Here is a 20,004-nt window from a genome sequence, read left to right on the forward strand (position 1 = left end):
AGTATGTCAGTATCGAAGCAAATGGGATTCCATAGTCTGCTTGCCCCGGTGGGAAATAGACGTGAGTATATATGTAAATATGAAGTAAGCACCGATATTTATAGGTTTATTTATCACTGTTTAAGGTGTCTAGTTGGTCGAACCGTCGATGGCGATGCCCGTCATAGCACAGATCGAGTTCAAAGCATAGCTCTGACGAAACTACACTGTTAGTAGAGACGTCTCTAGATATTTATGCATAGTATTATATTACTGATCGGTTGGAAATTGGCACGGTAATACATTACATATAAAAGCTCACACGTAGGGTTGTCTGAGCGCGTCCACTTCCAACTGAAAATCAGCGTCATAAAATGGTCTTATGCTGAGGTGGAACCGTTTCGGCATACATTCATAATTGTATTATTATGTTTTTAATAATAAATAATCGAGGAGCTCGGTGGCGCAGCAGTTAACGCGCTGGGTCTGCGATTGTTGAAGTTAAGCAACTTTCGCAAAAGCCAGTTATAGGATGGGTGACCTCAAAAAAAAAATGTTTTCATCTCGAGCTCCTCCGCGCTTCGGAAGGCACATTAAGCCGTTGGTCCCGGCTGCATTAGCAGTCGTTAATAACCATCAATCCGCACTGGTCCCGCGTGATAGTTTAAGGCCCGATCTCCCTATCCATCCATAGGGAAGGCCCGTGCCCCAGCAGTGGGGATGTTAATGGGCTGGTGATGTTGTGAAGGTGGTAACTAGTTTTTTACGGAGGAGCTCGAGATGAAAACTTTTTTTTTTGTCACCCATCCTATGACCGGCCTTTGCGAAAGTTGCGTAACTTCAACAATCGCAGACCGAGCGCGTTTACCGCTGCGCCACCGAGCTCCTCATAGTTACCTTATGAAATATAAAAAAAGCAATATTTAAGTTAGTGTAAAGTATTTTCATTTATAGATGAAGTAAGTAAAAACCGTGGTAGACCCGTTGGTAGAACGCTTGACTTTCAGTTTGAGGTCGCAGGTTATAATCCCAGCACAAGCCTAAACCAATGTTTATCGAATTCATGTTCGGATCATAAATGATTCATGATTAGCGGTGAAGGAAATCATCGTGGGGAAACCCACATTCTCGAGAAATGCATTTCGGAGGTTTGTAATTATGACCTACTTTATATACTAGGCTACAAAATCTAAGACAACATGCCTGAGTGTGCCCAGTTGGTCACGAACCTCGGCTCAGGGCGTCGTCGAGCGTAGCTCTAATGATAATGTTCCAAACTGTATACAAGCTACTACAAATAAAACATTCTTAAGTGATTTTACAACTATAAAGTTGATTATTTATTATTATTATTGGCTGTGAAATATAGATTTGCTTGATAAATTGTAGAAGCTTCGATTCGAACAGTTCGTTTGATTTTGGCGTTTGCTAGGAAACCTTGAATTTTTGAATACCTAGAAGGATGTATGGACCAAATTGCAGATGACCTTGGAGAAGGTTTAGTACGATCTTCTCTGAACCGGCGTGCATATATGAAACGATTGATGAATGTGGAGGAAGCAAGAGAAGTGTGTCAGGCAGGATCGAAGCAAATGGAATTCCGTAGTCTCTGCTTAACCGGTGAGAATTAGGCGTGAGTTTATATATGTGTGTTTGAATTGTTGATTATTTTGTAGACTTACTTACTTATTCATTGTACAAATGAGGACCGCTGAGGGCTCTGTCTCGGTATAAAAAGACAACAGGTCTGAGGGTGCCCAGTTGGTCGCGACTCGCGAACCTCGGCTCAGAGCGTTTGTCGTCCCGCTTATGGTCGTCAAATAGCGATAAGCGCGGAATGAGGGCAGGATTATAATTGAAATAATTAATCGACTCTGGACCAATAGAAATAAGCGCTAAATGAGGGATATTGTCGACCACGTGGGTCGGTATCGGGGTCCTGAAATGTTGTCGCGAGCTGACTGGCCGGCTCTATGGCTAGATTTGAGTTTGACCGAAGATGGCCAAAACCGAAGCTTCGGTTGGACACATCCCGAAAACTTCATACAAAACACCTCGTTTTACACAGACAGTACACATTGACGTTATCGTATACGCGCATCTGTGTGAGGTCTGACACCCATGCGATAGAAGACTAAAGTAAAACCGAGGGGGGGGTGGGGTAAACCTAGCTCAGCCGCTGGTGGGGAGCGGAGGATTGCCGTTCTATACGTAGTGTTATTACTTTTTCTGTGACTAGGAGGTATATCGAGCAGCCAGCAAGACTCGACTGCGCGGCGCGCGGCATTCAGCCAGGGGGTGTATCCTGTCACTGCGGAGATATGCAATGTCGTTGGACAACTCCTGTATGGCTTCACGAGCCATCTGCTTGTCGAACGGGGCTTCTTCTTGCTCTAACACACGGGACAGCCACCGGGTTTCTATGCAGCTGAAATTGAATGCATTTGATTGAACCACATGTGTATGACGTGACCAGATCTTAGAATTGATCATTTCATGATGTAATTAAAACACATAATAACGGGTTCTTCCCGCAGTTAAAGTAGCGATATGAGACTCCCGATATTTCGACACTGTTGCAAGTACGTATTATGTCCCGTTATTATGTGTTTAATTATGATAATGGCCCCGATTCCTGCAGACACCGCCTAATTTTATTTTAAGTTATATCCGTCATTTACATATCCGTCGAAAAGGAAAGGGACGGATGATTCACAGCTCTTAGTTTTAGGAAGAATGAGTAAATGAATGAATAACCCGGGCGAATCAAAAAGGTACGTCCCTGGTATGCAATCTGTTTGACGTGCTGTCTACTTAACTGTGTCGGGTTATTGACTGATGTAAAATTTTTAGACGGTTGGTTTAGATTTGTGCTTAAAATTGACGTGTGTTCCATTAATTTTATGCTTGTCGATTACCCGTCCCTTTCCTTTTCGGCGGATAAGAAAATGACAGATATAACTTAAAATAAAATTAGATGGTATTTACACGAATTAGCACCATTAACCGCGTAAATTTAAAACAATACATTTCATGATGCGCTCGATCATTTCATGAAATAGAATATCATTCGTTGGCCACATCATGATGTAGTTTGGCCAGATCAATGAACACAAAACGTTTTAACGATATGATCAACTTTTGCCGACAGTGCAGTATTCGTTACGATGTCACTAACACTGTATATATTAATAAATACTCAATATAATATACATTATGGTTGATTGGGCGCCTCTATGGCTACTTAAACATAAGCCTATATACTATAAATAAAAAAAATATTGTAGGTACAACAATATTTTGTTTTTTTTTTTTTTAAAAAAAAAACATCTAGAGCCCTGTGCCGATGTTTTTCTTGCAGCTTCTTTTCCCCGGCTATACAGGTAGTGAGGAGCTGCAGTAGTTTTAGGCGGATGAGACGTTCGTAATGTAAAAATTGACGATTCAATTTTTTTTTTTTTGACGTGACTTATTGTAGATTTGCCGCAGATGGCATTAACTACTTGGCCGGACAAATGGGGAGCGCTGAAGGCTCTCACCCGGTACAACGTTTAAGACAACAGGCCTGAGGGTGCCCAGTTGGGCGCGAACCTCGGCTCAGGGCGTCGTCTGAGAGGAAAAATATTTGAAAGAATTAATCGACCCTGGTGGGTCGATAGCGATAAGCACTGAATGAGGGAAATCGTCGACCACGCCGGCGGGGTCGGTATCGGGGTCCTGAAGTGTTTGGTGTCGCGAGCTGATTGGCTGCCTCTATGGCTAGGGTAATCGGGTCGTCGGGATGACGATTCAAAGTGTAACTATGTTGCCTACTGAATAAAGATATTTTAGAATTTGAATACGTCCCACTACTGAGCACAGCCGTTCCTCCCAACCGGAGGGGCGTATGGAGCATACGCCTCTATGGCTGGAGTCAGAAAAATGTAGAATCGCTTCTGTATGTGGGAAGTTTAAATTGCTTCTTGCTTACGCAGGACAAGGATCGGATGGCGCAATCACGTTGATCGGGATCGCGGTGAAGGGCTGCACTGTCGGTGGGTTGACTGTGAACTTCTTCAGGAGGGAGGTGGACTTCTTTTCCTGGACCTTCTTGTTGAAGTACCGCTCCTGTGGGCATTTTTTTTATTAAACACATACATACATTTTTTTTATTTTTTATTTATTCAATATAAAAAAAAAACAATTAAATCCTTATAAATAAAATAAGACGCTCCTCTAAACAGAAAACCCGTACAGGTTTATGCGAGGAGTGAATGAATGCGCTTAACTCGCTATACTTAATTGGTAGGTAGGTACTACATAGTTTTACATGCGCCCAGATAATACTTAACGCCTAAAAGATAATACTTAACATAAACTCGCGCCTATTTCCCACCGGGGTAAGCAGAAACTATAGAATTCCATTTCCTTCGATCCTGACACACTTCTCTTGCTCTACATTCATCAATCGCTTCATACACGCACGCCGGTTCAGAGTAGATCGTATTAACCTTTTCTAAGGACATCTCCAATTTGGTCAATGTAAGTCCTCGGTCTTTCTCTGCCAGTCTTACCATCAACTTACTCTTTATATACTTACCGCTTTTGCAATTCTATTATCCTTCATCCGCTCTGCGTGTCCAAACCAACCTATCATAAACTTATCAATCTTAGTCACTATATCGTCTTTTATTAGAGAAATGAAAAAAAAGAATGTGGATGTAAAGAACTTTAAATATCAGGGCAGCATAATAACGAATGACTCAAGATGTACTTTAGACGTTAAAACCAAAATAGCAATGGCAAAACATGCCGTTCATAACATGGGGTGCATATTAAAGGCTAAGATAGCTAAAACAATGCATCAAACTGTAGGAATTTACGACATGCCCGGGAAGACAGACGTGTTCTGTATTTTTTTTTTTATTTTAAACATATTTCAAAAATAGAACAATTCTGATTCGGGACGGAATTTGAAAGTCGACAAAAAAAATCTTTATAATTAGAACCTGGGGGGCTAAAATGGCCACGTCGAAGCAATTCATCTAAGAAAGCAATATTGCAAGTTGACATTTGCGCATATAAAAGTAAGTGCTCAATGCAAACAAATGTCAAATAGCAATATTGCTTTCTTAGATGAACTGCTTCGATGTGGCCATTTTAACCTACCTGATATTGTAAAAGTTAACTCCAATCATAGAGCAAAGCGGACCTCCGCACTCTAATTAACTCCACTAGTGTCGATTTGACAAGATCAGCGAAATCTGTCAGAGATAGAATTGTTCCATGCGCGCCCTTTTTATGCACGTTATTTGATGTTATCTACCTAAATGTTTACTTTTTAAGGATGCGTTTTATTCTATTGAAATGATATACATACATACATAAACTCACGCCCGTAGTGCCTAATGGGGTGGGCAGAGCAACAAGTAATCAAAGACAAGCAGCCACTATTGATACGATGTCGTAAGCTGGATATGATGAACCTTATGGTGATAAGGGATCAGCCTATCGCCTATAATATAAAAATAAATAAAATAGAAAAAAAGAAAAAGTATATTTGATTTTATTTGATTTTGAAAGAATGAATAGAAAAATGAATGAATAAATTGAAATGATATAGATGTAAATAAATGTGATTTTTTTATGTCTCGGGGTCCGCTTACCTAACCTGAAGATTTGACAGATCTAGTTTTTTAAGGGAAACCCAGCCCAACAGATTAGAACACATACCTCCGAAACGCATTTCTCGGAAATGTGGGTTTCCTCATGATGTTTTCCTTCAGCTCTGAGCACATGATAATAATTTATCCAAACATTCGAAAACAAATTCGAAAATAATTGATTTAGGCCTGTGCTGGGATTCAAACCGGCGACCTCACAATGAGACTCAAGCGTTCTTTCATCTAGGATACCACGGAGCCATAGAATAAGGAGTAATACTACGTATAGAACGGCGGCTCTCCGCTCCCCACCAGCGGCTGAGCTCGGTTTACCTCACCCCTTCACGGTCTTACTTTAGTCTTCAATCAATCAATAATACTTTATTGCACAAAGACATATACAAAGGACATAAACAAACGAATACAAATAAGCACAATAGGCGGCCTTATTGCTAAACAGCAATTTCTGCCAGGCAACCTTAAGGTAAAAGAAGTTTATGCATTAGAGTACGGGCTTCAATCGTGTAGGCGTCAAACGTCACACACACAAATGCGCGTGTACGATAACGTCAATGTGTAGTGTCTGTGTAAAACGAGGTGTGTTGTATAAAGTGTCCGGGGTGTGAGGGATCTTCTTAAAATGGTTACTCACATAATAATATACGATCTGCAAGTATTCGTTGATCTTTTTAGTGATCATCTTGACGGTGAGTGACAGTTGCCAACAGCTCGGTGACTTGTCTCCCAGAAGGTTCTGGAACGGTTGCAGGGAACAACCCAACATTCTGGAACAATTAGGAAGAATTAAAAAATACTCGAAATTGTAAAATAGTCGTCTTACCCTGGCGTCTTAGGCTGACGCGCGGACCCCAAAAGTTATAATAATAATAATAATGTTTATCGAAATACATACATAAACTCACGCCCGTAATCCCTAATGGGGTGGGCAGAGCCACAAGTAATCAAAGACAACTTGCAGCCACTGTTGATACGATGTCGTAAGCTGGCTATGATGAACCTTATGGTGATAAGGGATCAGCCTATCGCCCATAACATTAGTCCATCATGTTAGAGGACACAATCCCTCTGTCGGTTTTTACGACATGCCCGGGAAGACAAGCAGCTGAACGTTTTCTATGTTTTTTATTTGCTCCCAGAACAGCATAGAAGCGCAAAAATTAAAAATTTATCGAAATAAGTTTTTACATTTTATGCATTGAAACCCTATCTCCCAAACTAGGCAAACCTGTGTCTTGGGAGACAGTGCCTTCCCAATCTATGTACTTATACTTATAAACTAATTAGACAGTGGCAATACTACGGTATTAAAGTAATAAAAAAAAATTAAAGAGAAAATAAAAAGAAAATAATGTGTGTAGTGTGAAAGTGTATGTGGTTTGTGTGCTTGTAGTGTGAATTTGTGCATGTGTGTATGCGTGTGTGAGTATAGATTGGTAGTTTCTTGGTAGTTGCACCAATATGCCCTACGGTAGCATAGCTCCTTGGGATCGGATATGAGATGCCTCATATAGGTACAACTATTTGGTGTGCTAAGTTTACCTACGTATAAACAATAATTAGGTACTAGTAGGATTATAACATATAGGTAATATTAATGTAAGTGTGAATGAGAGTAGGTTTGGATGTTGTTTTGTTGTTAATTGAGAGGGTATTTATTAACTTAATTTCTGAATAAATAAGTTAATTTTAACAAGTTTAATCATCTTTAGTTTTTCAAAGATTCAAGTAACTATTGTTAACTGAAATCGACTTTACACGCACTCCTCGCCAGCTATGTTAAAGACCCATGAAAATTCAAATTCAAAAATATCTTTATTCAGTAGGTAACGGCCTCCGCGGTCCAGTGGTTGAGCGTTGTGCTCACGATCCGGAGGTCCCGAGTTCGAATCCCAGTGGGGACAAATAACAAAAATCACTTTGTGATCCCTACTTTGGTTAGGACATCATAGGCTGATCACCTGATTTTCCAGAAGTAAGATGATTCGTGCTTCGGAAGGCACGTTAAGGCGTTGGTCTCGGTTACTACTTACTGAAGTAAGTTAGTAGTCGTTACATGAGTCATGTCAGGGGCCTTTGGCGGCTCAATGATAACCCTGACACCAGGGTTGATGGGGTTGGTAATCCAACCTCATATCTCACACGTGAGAAGAGAAATAGGAACATAGTTACACTTTGAATCGTCATTTTTTACATAACGAACTAATAGGGTGCGATTCTATTGCCTATTCTCATTGAGCCAAATATGAATTCAAACTCGTAAAGTCGAATTCAGTAGTTTACAGCCCGAGCCGGGATTCGAACCCGTTACACTATGACACGCGCACGCGCTGTCGGAACAGGGCTATCACGAATACCTTTGATTCGTTCGTGGTATATAACCCTCCGAATTACTTTTTTTAAGTTTTTGGCGGCGAGGATGTGCTGCCGCCAAAGGATGTTTTCAGTGTACCGAACAGATCATAGTACCCCGCTAGCCTCAAGTTGGTAGTGTGACTAGGGATCAACGATCCAACGGTGTCATGTTGGAAGTTGTATATGCGTCTTGTTGTGTAAACTTCGATATCGCGTTTCACGACTGCATTATTGAATGTGGCGCCATCTGTTGTATGTGGGTGGAATTAGGTGGTCAACTAGTTGGGTCCGCCACAAGTTATTTATTTAAATGTGCTATACCTACTCTAGGGAAGTAGACAGTGTGGTATAGCTTCATACATTATAGTTGTCACTGACATCTGTGTAACGCTAGTTTGATAACTCTGTATATAGGATGTTCTCATTAATTACATACATTATTATATTTTATTATAAGGCGGAGGACAGGAGTCCTAGTACGGCTTTGAAATAGACTACACTAAACGCCATCCCATTTGCTGTTAATGGCTTCCGTGGTCCAGTGGTTGAACATTAGGCTCACGATCCGAAGATCTCGGGTTCGAATCCCGGTGGGGAAATATCACAAAATTACTTTGTGATCCCTAGTTTGGTTAGCTTAGGCTGATCACCCAATCAGGACATTAAAGGCTGATCACCTGATTATCCAAAAGTAAGATGATCCGTGCTTCGGAAGGCACGTTAAGCCGTTGGTCCCGGTTACTACTTACTGATGTAAGTAAGTAGTCGATACATGAGTCATGTCAGGGGCCTTTGGCGGCTCAATAGTAACCCTGACACCAGGGTTGATAAGGATGGTAATCCACCACACGATATAAGAAGCCTGATTTTAACCTCGACTGATCATTAAATCATCCTGTGCACATGTCGTGCGCTAACGAGCCAATCATACGTTGGGACGTATGGATTAATTACAAGCATACGTGTCCACGAGCATACCTACTCATTATCGTGCTATGTCCCTTTCGGGGTACTCAGACTTGATAAACTTTTCAGTCGTGTCTTTTATCAAAGAATTTGACATGTTTAGGTACCTATGCCCCGATACCGACCCCGCCGGTGTGGTCGACGATTTCCCTCATTCAGCGCTTATCGCTACCGACCCACTAGGGTCGATTAATTCTTTCAAATATTTTTCCTCTCAGACGACGCCCTGAGCCGAGGTTCGCGCCAAACTGGGCACCCTTAGGCCTGTTGTCTTAAACGTTGTACCGGGTGAGAGCCTTCAGCCCTCCCCATTTGTCCGGCCAAGTAGTTAATGCCATCTGCGGCAAATCTACAATAAGTCACGTCAAAAAAAAAACGTACCTATATCTTCTATGCTGTTCTGGGAGCAAATAAAAAACATAGAACACGTTCAGCTGCTTGTCTTCCCGGGCATGTCGTAAAACCGACAGAGGGATCGTATCCTCTGACATAGTGGACTAATGTTATGGGCGATAGGCTGATCCCTTATCACCATAAGGTTCATCATAATATCCAGCTTACGACATCGTATCAATAGTGGCTGCAAGTTCTTTGTTTACTTGTGGCTCTGCCCACCCCATTAGGGTTTACGGGCGTGAGTTTATGTATGTAGGTACCTATATATACCGCAGTGGTAGCCCAGTTGTTAGAACGCTTGCCTCGCACTTTGAGGTCGCAGGTTCGAATCCAGCACAGGCCTAATCCAATGATTGTCGAATTTGTTTTCGAATTCATGTTTGGATCATAAAAGATTATCACGTGCTCAGCGGTGAAGGAAAATATCGTGAAGAAACACATATTCCCGAGAAATGCATTTTCGGAGGTATGTGACTTAACCTGTAGTGGGCTGGTTTTCCCTTCGCGGGTTGGAAGGTCAGATTTTTTGGTGATCTGTTGCTTTCTTTTCGGATTTGTTAAATTATCTCCTTATTATCGGCTTATACCAGGTTTAACTACTCCTAGTGTTAGGGTTCGTTATGTTTATTTTATTACTTCATTATTATTAGATGAATCTGTGTCACGACTTTATTATTTTTAATTTCGATCTGGCATAATTTTTAATTTGTTTTTATTTTGATTTCTTTTTTTTGAACGGGACGTTTTCCCGCCTTTTTAAAAAAGGCGGTGGCGGGATTTCGCTCGGTTGCGGCAATCTGCTATGAAGAGTCTGAGAGTTAACATTGTTTATGAAAATATAACATTATTCAACAGAATTGCTGAATTGTTTGATTACGACGAGCACCTCCCCACCGAGCAGTAGTATTATCACATTAGTATTATCTTGAAATAAGGATGGATTTTTTATTTGTGAGGCCGTACGAGTGGTGAAACTATTAAACCGCACACACACACTTTAACATACATTTTACAGATAGAGATATGAGAAAACTCACTCAAATAATTCGGTGATTTTCCCCATGCCATTCTTCAAGATCTGGTCCTTCTCATCAACCTTGTCCTGGATCAGCTGGTTTCTTTGCCTCTGCAGTTCTACTTGTCTGCTGAACTCTGCAAGGCGGGACTGTCTCCTCTCCTCTTGTTTGTCGTTCCAATCTTTCCTATCCACTTATTGTTGGAGAAGCAAAATAATTGTTTTAGATTTACGCGGTTATTATCATAATTAACACATAAACACATCATAACGTGTTCTACGGGTTAACTTGCAACAGTGTCGAAATTTACACTGAACCCAACCCGTTATTATGTGTTTTAATTAAAATTAAAAAATATCTTTATTCAGTAGGTCTTATCGTGTGGGTTGTGAGGTGGAATACCAGCCTCATCGACCGTAGTGTCAGGGTTATGATTAAGCCGTTAAAACCCTCGACGTGGCTCATGTAACCATTACTCACTTACATCAGTAAATAGTAACCGGGACCAACGGCTTAACGTGCCTTCCGAAACACGGATCATCTTACTTTCGGACAATCAGGTGATCAGCCTGTAATGCCTTAACCAAACTAGTGATCACAAAGTGATTTTTGTGATATGTCCCCACCGGGATTAGAACCCGATTCAGTAGGTAACATAGTTACACTTTGAATCGTCATTTTTTTATAACGAATGTCTCATCCGCTTAAAACTACTGCAGCTTCTCACTACCTGTAGGTATATCCGAAAAAAATAGCTGCAACAAAACCCTCGCTCGAAAAAGAGATAGATTACATACCTAAACAGCCTATATACGTCCCACTGCTGGGCACAGGCCTCCCCTCAATCTACCGGAGAAGGTATGAAGCATACTCCACCACGCTGCTCCAATGCGGGTTGGTGTAGGTGTTTTTTTTTACGGTAAATCATAACTATTTTTAAGTTACCATTAACCGAACACAAATCTTGGAAACCACTTGATATCAATTATCTATAATCCAATCAAAAATTGTGGTCTTTTTAACCCCAGGTCTGAGGGTGCACAGTTGGTCGCGATCCTCGGAGCGTCGTCTGCGAGGATTACATTTGAAATCATTAGTCCACTTTAGTGGGTCGATAGCGATAATAATGATCGCTGAATGAGAGAAATCGTCGACCGCGCCGGCGGGGTCGGTATCAGGGTCCTGGAGTGTTTCTCAGTCACATCAAAAACATAGACTTACACAACAGCTGCCGTCTTCGTATGAGGTCTTTGGTGAGCATGACATTCTCAGCACAGTACTCCGTCAGCAGCTCGTAAATGGCGAAGTTGCTGTGCTCCTTCCTCACGAAGTCTTCGATTACATCATGAGCCTTTTCTAGATTTGTGTATTCCTTGAACAATAAAATACGATGCAATACTATTTGCCGGGTGAGAGACTCAGCGCTCCCCATTTGTCCGGTTAATGCCATCTTTTTAAGTTCCAAGTAGTTAATGTGCCATCTGCGGCAAATCTACAATACCTAAGTCAAACAAAATAATATCTGCTTTATCTAGGGAATGCAATCGCGATCTCGCGAGAATTTTTCGGGATCAATTAACGAGATTCCATTCGAGATTGACGGGATTGGGCGACTCTCTTTGAGTTATAGTTTTTGTTTTGATTAAGATGATTTCCAAAGAAAACTTAATTATTTAGTTAGTAATATTGAAGAATACCGGCGTGCGTGTATGAAGCGATTGATGAATGTGGAGGAAGCAAGAGAAGTGTGTCAGGATCGAAGCAAATGGAATTCTATAGTCTCTGCTTACCCCGGTGGGAAATAGGCGTGAGTTTATGTATGTATGTATGTATTGAAGAATAAAGGTTTTTGTTTTCTTTCATAAAATATGTTGTTTTAATTAATTAACCTAAATATAACTATCACAAACAAGCAGTTTTCATCGTTATCAGTCTTATCAGCCATCCTAACTTTACATTTTTTATGAACTGGACTAAATGCCGAAAATTTCGGAATCTCGCGGGATTGATATTCCCAATCCCGCGGATCTCGAATTTACGATCTCGAATCTGAATTGCTTTCCCTAGCATTATCATGTTTCCTCGGGGTCCGCTTATCTAACCTGAAGACTAGAAAGGTCCGGCTTTTTACAGAAGCGACTGTCTGTCTGAACTTCCAACCCGCGAAGAGGAAACCAGCCCCATACAGGCTAGGTCACACACCCATGATGTTTTCCTTCACCGCTGAGCACGTGAAAACGTTTAAAATACAAACATGAATTCGGAAACAAAGTCCTGGTATGTCAGCTAGGTCCGTGCTGGGCTTTGAACCTGCGACCTCATAGTGATAGTCAAACGTTTTTCCATCTGGGCTACCACGGCACTCCAAACACGATGCGTAATACATAAAAAAATAAACAACCTATGTACGTCCCGTGCCAAGCACAGGCCTCGCTGGTCCCCAATTACAACTTTCTGATGTAAGGAAGTAATCTTTACAAGTTATATGAGCCATATCAGGGGATCTTGGCGGCTCAATAATAACCCTGGTTGATGAGGTTGGTAATGTTCTGTTTGTAATGTCTCTTGTTTGTTTGTTGTTATGTACGTGTGCTATTTTTGAATATATGTGTTCTCTTTCTCCCTCTCTCTTCCTCTCCCCCTCCTCTATCTCCCCCTCACCCCTTCCTCCGCAATCTCCTCCCTCTCTCCCTATCTCCTCCCATCTCACTCTAACACTCTCTCTTAACTTACACGATATAAAAAGACAGGAGAATGTAGAATCTTACAATGAGTGTATCGAGGATGTTAACGTGGTAGTCCAGTTTTTCCTGGAGTTCCTTCTCCATATTCTCCTTCATCTTCTCCTCGTACTCTTCCTGCTGCACGTTGACTCGCACCACACCCTTCTTCGCGAGGAAGTGGAACATCTTCATCTCATGGTCAAACGCCTTTTGCAGGTCGCGCATTTCCTGAGAATATTATAAACTTTTATAATACACTAGCATTTAGGCTGTTTCTAGCGAGCATAAATTAAAGAGCAATGCGATGGAAAATTCACTTGATTCTAACCCAAAATAATGAGCTGAATCATCCCCCTCAGTAATAGTTACGATGGTTTAACAAGTACGTACAGGGGGGATAAAATGGGTGAGAGCCTTCAGCGCTCTCCATTTGTCCGGCCAAGTAGTTAATGCCATCTGCGGCAAATCTACAACAAGTCACGTCAAAAAAAAAAGAAAAAAAAGTTACATCGAAGCAATTCATCTAAGAAAGCAGTACTGCTGCTCTGCTCTTTGACATTTGTTAGCATTGCGAACTTAGCACTTACTTTTATATGCGCAAATGTCGAATTGCAATACTGCTTTTTTAGATGAATTGCTTCTATGTGAATTAACCCCCGTAGCCATACAAGTATGGATGTTAGTGACACCGTAACGAGTACTGAAGGGTATGAGTCAGACCATGATTCTGAGTTGATATCAAGTGTAATTTTCTTGTTGGATTTATGAACATTTTAGTGATTTTTTAATTATTTTCAGTTCTTATTTTACGACGGGAAATTCCACTTGATATCAACTTAGAACTTTTCGTTACAGAGAATATTATAAATACCTATGACCTTAAGTTCGTAATGTACTTCGTAAAATATCTAGTATTCCCAAATGCGTTATCACTACTTCTAAGCATTAAATATAAAAGGGGTTCCACCATCAAGAGACAGTTCGCGTGAAAGGTCAATAAAAAAACTTTCAAAATGGTGGAGTTATATCTTAATGAGTATTTGATCGTCTGTCGCTACTACAAAATGCAGAAGTTAGCTTCCTTCGTTGATTGTCAACGACCTCCGTAGTCCAGTGGTTGAGTGTTAGGCTTACGATCCGGAGGTCCCGGGTTCGAATCCCGGTGGGGAAATATATGTGTTTTAATTATGATAATGGTGCTAATTTCTGTAAATACCATCTAATTTTATTTAAAGTTATATCTGTCATTTTCTTATCCGCCGAAAAGAAAAGGGACGGATGATTGACAGCTCTTAATTTTAGGAAGAATGAGTAATTGAATGAATAACCCGGGCGAATCAAAAAGGTATCTCGCTGGTATGCAAACCGTTTTATGTGTGCTGTCAACTTAATTCTATCGGGTTATTGGCCAATGTAAAATTACCTGCAGTTGTGTCATCTGGTCGACCCTGCCCTTCTCCTGGACAGACTTTAGCTTGGTGCACCACTCATCACGCTGGTCGTATGCCAGGGTGGATGACTCGAAGAGGTCCGTGAGGAATTTCTTGCCCTGCCCTAGCACCTTCATCATCTTACCCCACGCCTGGTTGAATAGGGCTCTGCAAGAAATCAATCAGAAATCAAAATCATTTATTCAATGTAATTATCATGAATAAACTTGTTGAAGATATGAATGCATGGGATTGACTGTCTGAAAACTGATATTAGGCAGCTAAATTACTCAATTGTATAATATAACAATATTTTATGTTTTTTTTTTAAAAAGAACGTCTACGGCCCTGGTTCGCGGTTTTTCTTGTAGCTTCTTTTCCCGGGCTATACAGGTTGTCAGAAGCTACAGTAGTTTTAGGCGGATGAGACGTTCGTTTTGTAAAAGTTGACGATTCAAAGTGTAACTATGTTACCATTCAACAAAGACATTTTTGAATTTGAATTTGGTCAATTTAATATTTCTGAATCTACGTCAGTCTCTCTAGCATTATCCTGTTTTCACAGGGTCCGCTTATTACCACCGTATCCCGGTGGGGATACGTCACAAAAATCACTTTGTGATCCCTAGTTTGATAAGGACATTACAGACTGATCACCTGATTGTCCGAAAGAAAGATGATCCGTGCTTCGGAAGGCACGTTAAGCCGTTGGTCCCGGTTACTACTTACTGATGTAAGTATGTAGTCGTTACAGGGGCCTTTGGCGGCTCAGTAATAACCCTGACACCAGGGTTGATGAGGTTTGTATTCCACCTCACAACCCACACGATAGGAAGAAGAAGACAGAAGCGACTGCCTGTCTGACCTTCTAACCTTCGAAGGGATACCCAGCCGAATATAGGTTAGGTCACATACCTCCGAAACGCATTTCTCGAGATTGGTTTCCTTACGATGTTTTCCTTCAACGCTGATAATCATTTATGATCCAAACGTGAATTCGACAACAAATTCGAAAATGGTTCCATCGGAGTCAACCCTACGACCTCACAGTGAGAGATAAGCGTTCTTCCAACTGGGCTATCACGGCCGTAAATAATGATTCTCATTACAGTTTTTTACCACATCGTACGGTCACGAGCATTAATATGTATACACTTTGATACCATGTCACATTAACTTTTTTGACAAATTGAACTGTAAGTCTCACTAAATGTCAAATATGTTAATGCGACAGAGTCCTAAACTGGGTACATTATATTGCTCATGACTGTACCTGTCTTTCAGCATATGCTCAATTTCTTCTCTGATCTTCTTGTTCTCGTATCGAACCTGGTTGAACCTTAACATGACGCTTTCCAGACGGTTCTCTGTGATCACGAGTCTGCTCTCACTCTGGGCCATTCGTTCTCTTATCTAAAACCAAATATAATATTATTGGATGTGAATGAGTCACGTGGAGGGGACGAGTGAGTGACTTTATAAATAGAGGAGCTGACCGCGCGAGCCTCTCTCTCTTGCTCCGGACGTCGCAGCGATAAGAAGTTGTTGTGAGAATATTTGGCTATGTTTTTATAGTGTGCCAACCAATTTCCTTATTATCGTGTATATTATTTATTTACTGTTTTCTATGTGAATTTTATTAAAAAATATATACGCCGTTGTCTGTAATTTCTTTTTTTTTTAAACTAAACCCGCTTCTGGTCGCTTACAATATCTATAGTCATTGACTAAATTGGAGATCACCATCTCCCTAGCGATATCTATAGAATAGAAAATAGAAATTATAGTTTATTATAAAAGGGCGCCACACACAAAAAAAAGACAACAACATATCAAATTTCTACTAAAACAATTACAAAAAAGCAAGACGGATGTTAGTCGAAATGATCATAAGGTGGTGGTGGACGTCCTGAGATAAAATGGCCTCACTCAGCACAAGTCGCGGCGTGAACCACGACGCTGATATTATGTGGACCCTATTGGGTGACGCATGAATCTCGTATTCACAGTGTCCGTCTACCTAAACTGAAGATTTGACAGGTCCGGTTTCACCGAATTATGGATGTACATAGAAAAGGTTTTAGTACGATCGACTTTGGACCGGCGCGCGTATATGAAACAATTGACGAATGTGGAGGAAGCAAGAGAAGTAATTTTAATATCTGCTTGCGTGGGAAATAGGCGTGTGTTTGGTATGTTTTGGCTGCGTTTCCATTGACGCGGAGCTGTGCGGAGATCAGTGAAGATGTGCAGGAATCGATACTTGTCAATGGTATAATTATAATCATCATACCTGCCCGGTCTTCGCGCTGACCAGTTTCTTCAGAGTCAAGGCCTCTTTGTTGTTTCGACGGTTAAGACCTTTCAGCTGTTCCATCACAGTGACGCTATCTAAAGGTACAAAAGACATGTGTTCTCGCAAATAAATTGATTGATTTGATTTGATTTTTTTGAAACAATTCATCTAAAAAGCTACATTGCAATTTGACAATAAGTAAGTGCGTAATGCAAACAAATGTCAAATAGCAATATTGCTTTCTTAGATGAATTGCTTCGATGTGGGGTGGCCATTTTAGGTCATATATCTCCGAAAATTCATTTGTGGGTTTCCTCACGGTGTTTTCGCAGATAGATTCATTACATTAATGTGGCCATTTTATAGTCAAGTCTCAGAAAACTAATAAAGTATGGAATAAGTATTTAGTGGTTGAGCATTGGGCTCACGATCCGGAAGTCCCGAGTTCGAATCCCGGTGGGGAAATATCACAAAAATCACTTTGTTATCCCTAGTTTGAATAGGATATTACAGACTGATCACCTGATTGCCCGAAAGTAAGATGATCCGTGTTTCGGAAAGCACTTTAAGCCGCTGGTCCCGGTTACTACTTATTGTTGTAAGTGAGGAATCGTTACATGACCCATGTCAGGGGCTTTTGGCGTCTCAATAATAACCCTGACACCAGGGTTGATGAGGTTGGTAATTCACCTCACAACCCACGCGATAAGAAGAAGAAGACAGAAGCGACTGCTTGTCTGACCTTCTAAACTTCGAAGGGAAAACCAGCCGTATACTGTTCAGGTCACATACCTCCGACGAGGCTGGTATTCCACCTCACAACCCACACGATAGGAGAAGGAGAGTATTTATTTTAAATTACCATCATGCATGTTCATATTTCGCGTCCTCAAAAGTAGAGCTCTATTTAACTCCACTTTCATTCTCTTATTCTTCTTCTTATGGGCACCCGTACTCGCAATCTGTGAACATTATAGGAATTGCAGCGTCTGATATGGCCCATCTAACGACTAGGTACGATAAGCTGCAAAATTCCCATCGGTTTCTTAACGGCTTTCGTGGTCCAGTGGTTGAGCGTTGTGCTCACGATCCGGAGGTCCCGGGTTCGTCCGATGGGGATAAATCACAAAAATCACTTTGTGATCCCTAGTTTGGTTAGGGCATTACAGGCAGACAAATAATTCGCTGGGCTCAGTGACTGAATTTTTCCTCTTTGACTGTACATACTTAGGGCTTAACTACTTGGCCGAACCAATGGGGAGCGCTGACGGCTTTTACCCGGTACTAAGTTTAAGACAATAGGCTTGAGTGCCCAGTTGAGCGCGAACCTCGGGTCGAGGCGTCATCTGAGAGGATAATATTTGAAACATTTAACCGACTAGTAAGGCGCTGAATGAAGGAAATCGTCGACCACGCCGGCGGGGACGGTATAGGGGTTCTGAAGTGTTCGTTGTCGCGAGAAGAAGAAAACTTGTCAAATGGAGATGGAGGAGAAAACTTACCTTTAAATCCTTGGTCAAATCGATGTATTCTGCCTTCAACACTTTGAGGAGTTTCTCTTGCTTTCTGAATATGGGATGAACGCCAGCAGTGCGGTTGCGCCGGTCAGCTTGGATTGCACGGAACTAACGAAAAATAGTATTTTAAAAATCATAAACAGCCTGTATACGTCACACTGCTGGGCACAGGCCTCCCCTCAATCAACCGGAAGGGGTATGGAGCATACTCCACCACGCTGCTCCACTACGGGTTGGTGGAGGTGTTTTTACGACTAATAGCCGTGACCAACTGCTTAACGTGCACTCCGAAGCACGGAGTTATCTTACTTTTTCAGACAATCAGGTGATTCAAGTCTGAAAAGTACTTATCAAACAAAGGACAGTGTCACAAAGTGATTTCGACCGTGTCTTCATCGGGAATTAAACCCGGACCTCCAGATCGTGAGCCTAACTCTGTAACCACTAAAATATCGTTTTAAAATATTGTATTGGGGCTACCATGGTTCGTGGTAAAGAATAGGCTAGTTTCCAACTAGTCAAATCTGTTACTTTTTACTAAACGTCAAAACATAAATTTACTACGGAATTTGTATGAAAAAGCACAATGTGACGTGGTAGAGAAACGTGATAAAATGTCGGACTTATTTTTACGTTTTTCTAGATTAAAATTCATAAATAAGTTACTTAAATAGAAAAAAGATAATGTTTTTCGTCAGTTCTAGATCTGTCTTTATTTAGGAATCAGAATTTCATAATTTGGTCGTAACCCAATTGTGTATTGTACCTGTCTCTGAAGCCTTAGATGCTCATCTTCCATTTTCTTCAAGACTTCCATGTCACCAAGGTCGGTGTGGAAAGTACTCTCGAAGACCGGACACGGCGGTGTTGGAAAGCTCACATCAGGTGCCATAACTACGGAATCCATGATATGGATAAAAATATTATAATGATTAAGTACAAATTAAACAGTAAAATTATAACAAACTTCAATATATGATTTTACGGATTTTTCAGAGCCCACTTGATTCTTTGGTTTTTATGTAAAATGTACTTATAATATTGACAGTAGTTCCGGTCAAGTAGTGAATGCCTTCCAAGCATACCCAGGACACTTCATACAAAACACCTCGTTTTACACAGACATTACACATTGACTTTGTCGTGCACACGCATCTGTGTGAGTGACGTCTGACGCCAATACGATTGAAGACTAAAGTAAGACCGAGGGGTGAGGTAAACCTAGCTCAGCCGTTGGTGGGGAGCGGAGAGTTGCCGTTCTATAAGTACGTAGTATTATTCCTTATTCAGTGGTTCAAGTCAAGTTTATAACAAATCACACGTCAAAAATAGCAAGAAAAATACCCCGGGTAAACTACGGATTTCCAGTTCTACGATTCCTACTTCGATTCTTCGATTTCGATACAAACATTTGGAGCAGTGATATGCCTACTTTGGTTATTACCAAAGCAGGAATGTTCCTGTTGTAAAAGCTCTTCCATAGTAAGTACACTAGCTGCTCCTTTTTTCAAATTGTTATTTCTTGTACTCTGATCCTCTATGCCGTTAGACTAAGTAATTAAGCTCTTTTACCACACACACACACACACGCACGCACTATACTGTGCAATGTACATGACACTTACTGATATTTTTTTTATTTATTATTTATTTATTCACATTTCAC

At 40.9% G+C, this 20,004-nt stretch overlaps 1 protein-coding gene across 1 annotated transcript; it reads right to left on the reverse strand.

Annotated features, from left to right (window-relative positions):
• Window positions 1-2,214: 2,214 nt before the first annotated feature.
• LOC126376974 (coiled-coil domain-containing protein 63-like) lies at window positions 2,215-19,230 on the reverse strand. The gene is made up of 12 exons (XM_050024529.1): window positions 19,105-19,230; window positions 18,324-18,446; window positions 17,684-17,783; window positions 16,819-16,916; window positions 15,799-15,938; window positions 14,519-14,693; window positions 13,141-13,323; window positions 11,594-11,744; window positions 10,394-10,565; window positions 6,274-6,406; window positions 3,950-4,086; window positions 2,215-2,407 (listed from the first exon to the last, which is right to left on the reverse strand). Exons 1-12 carry the CDS (start codon window positions 19,228-19,230, stop codon window positions 2,215-2,217), a joined length of 1,731 nt encoding a protein of 576 aa, XP_049880486.1.
• Between the last annotated feature and the right edge of the window lie 774 nt (window positions 19,231-20,004).

This window comes from Pectinophora gossypiella, chromosome 22 (genome assembly GCF_024362695.1).
Source record: "Pectinophora gossypiella chromosome 22, ilPecGoss1.1, whole genome shotgun sequence".
Classification (NCBI taxonomy): domain Eukaryota; kingdom Metazoa; phylum Arthropoda; class Insecta; order Lepidoptera; family Gelechiidae; genus Pectinophora; species Pectinophora gossypiella.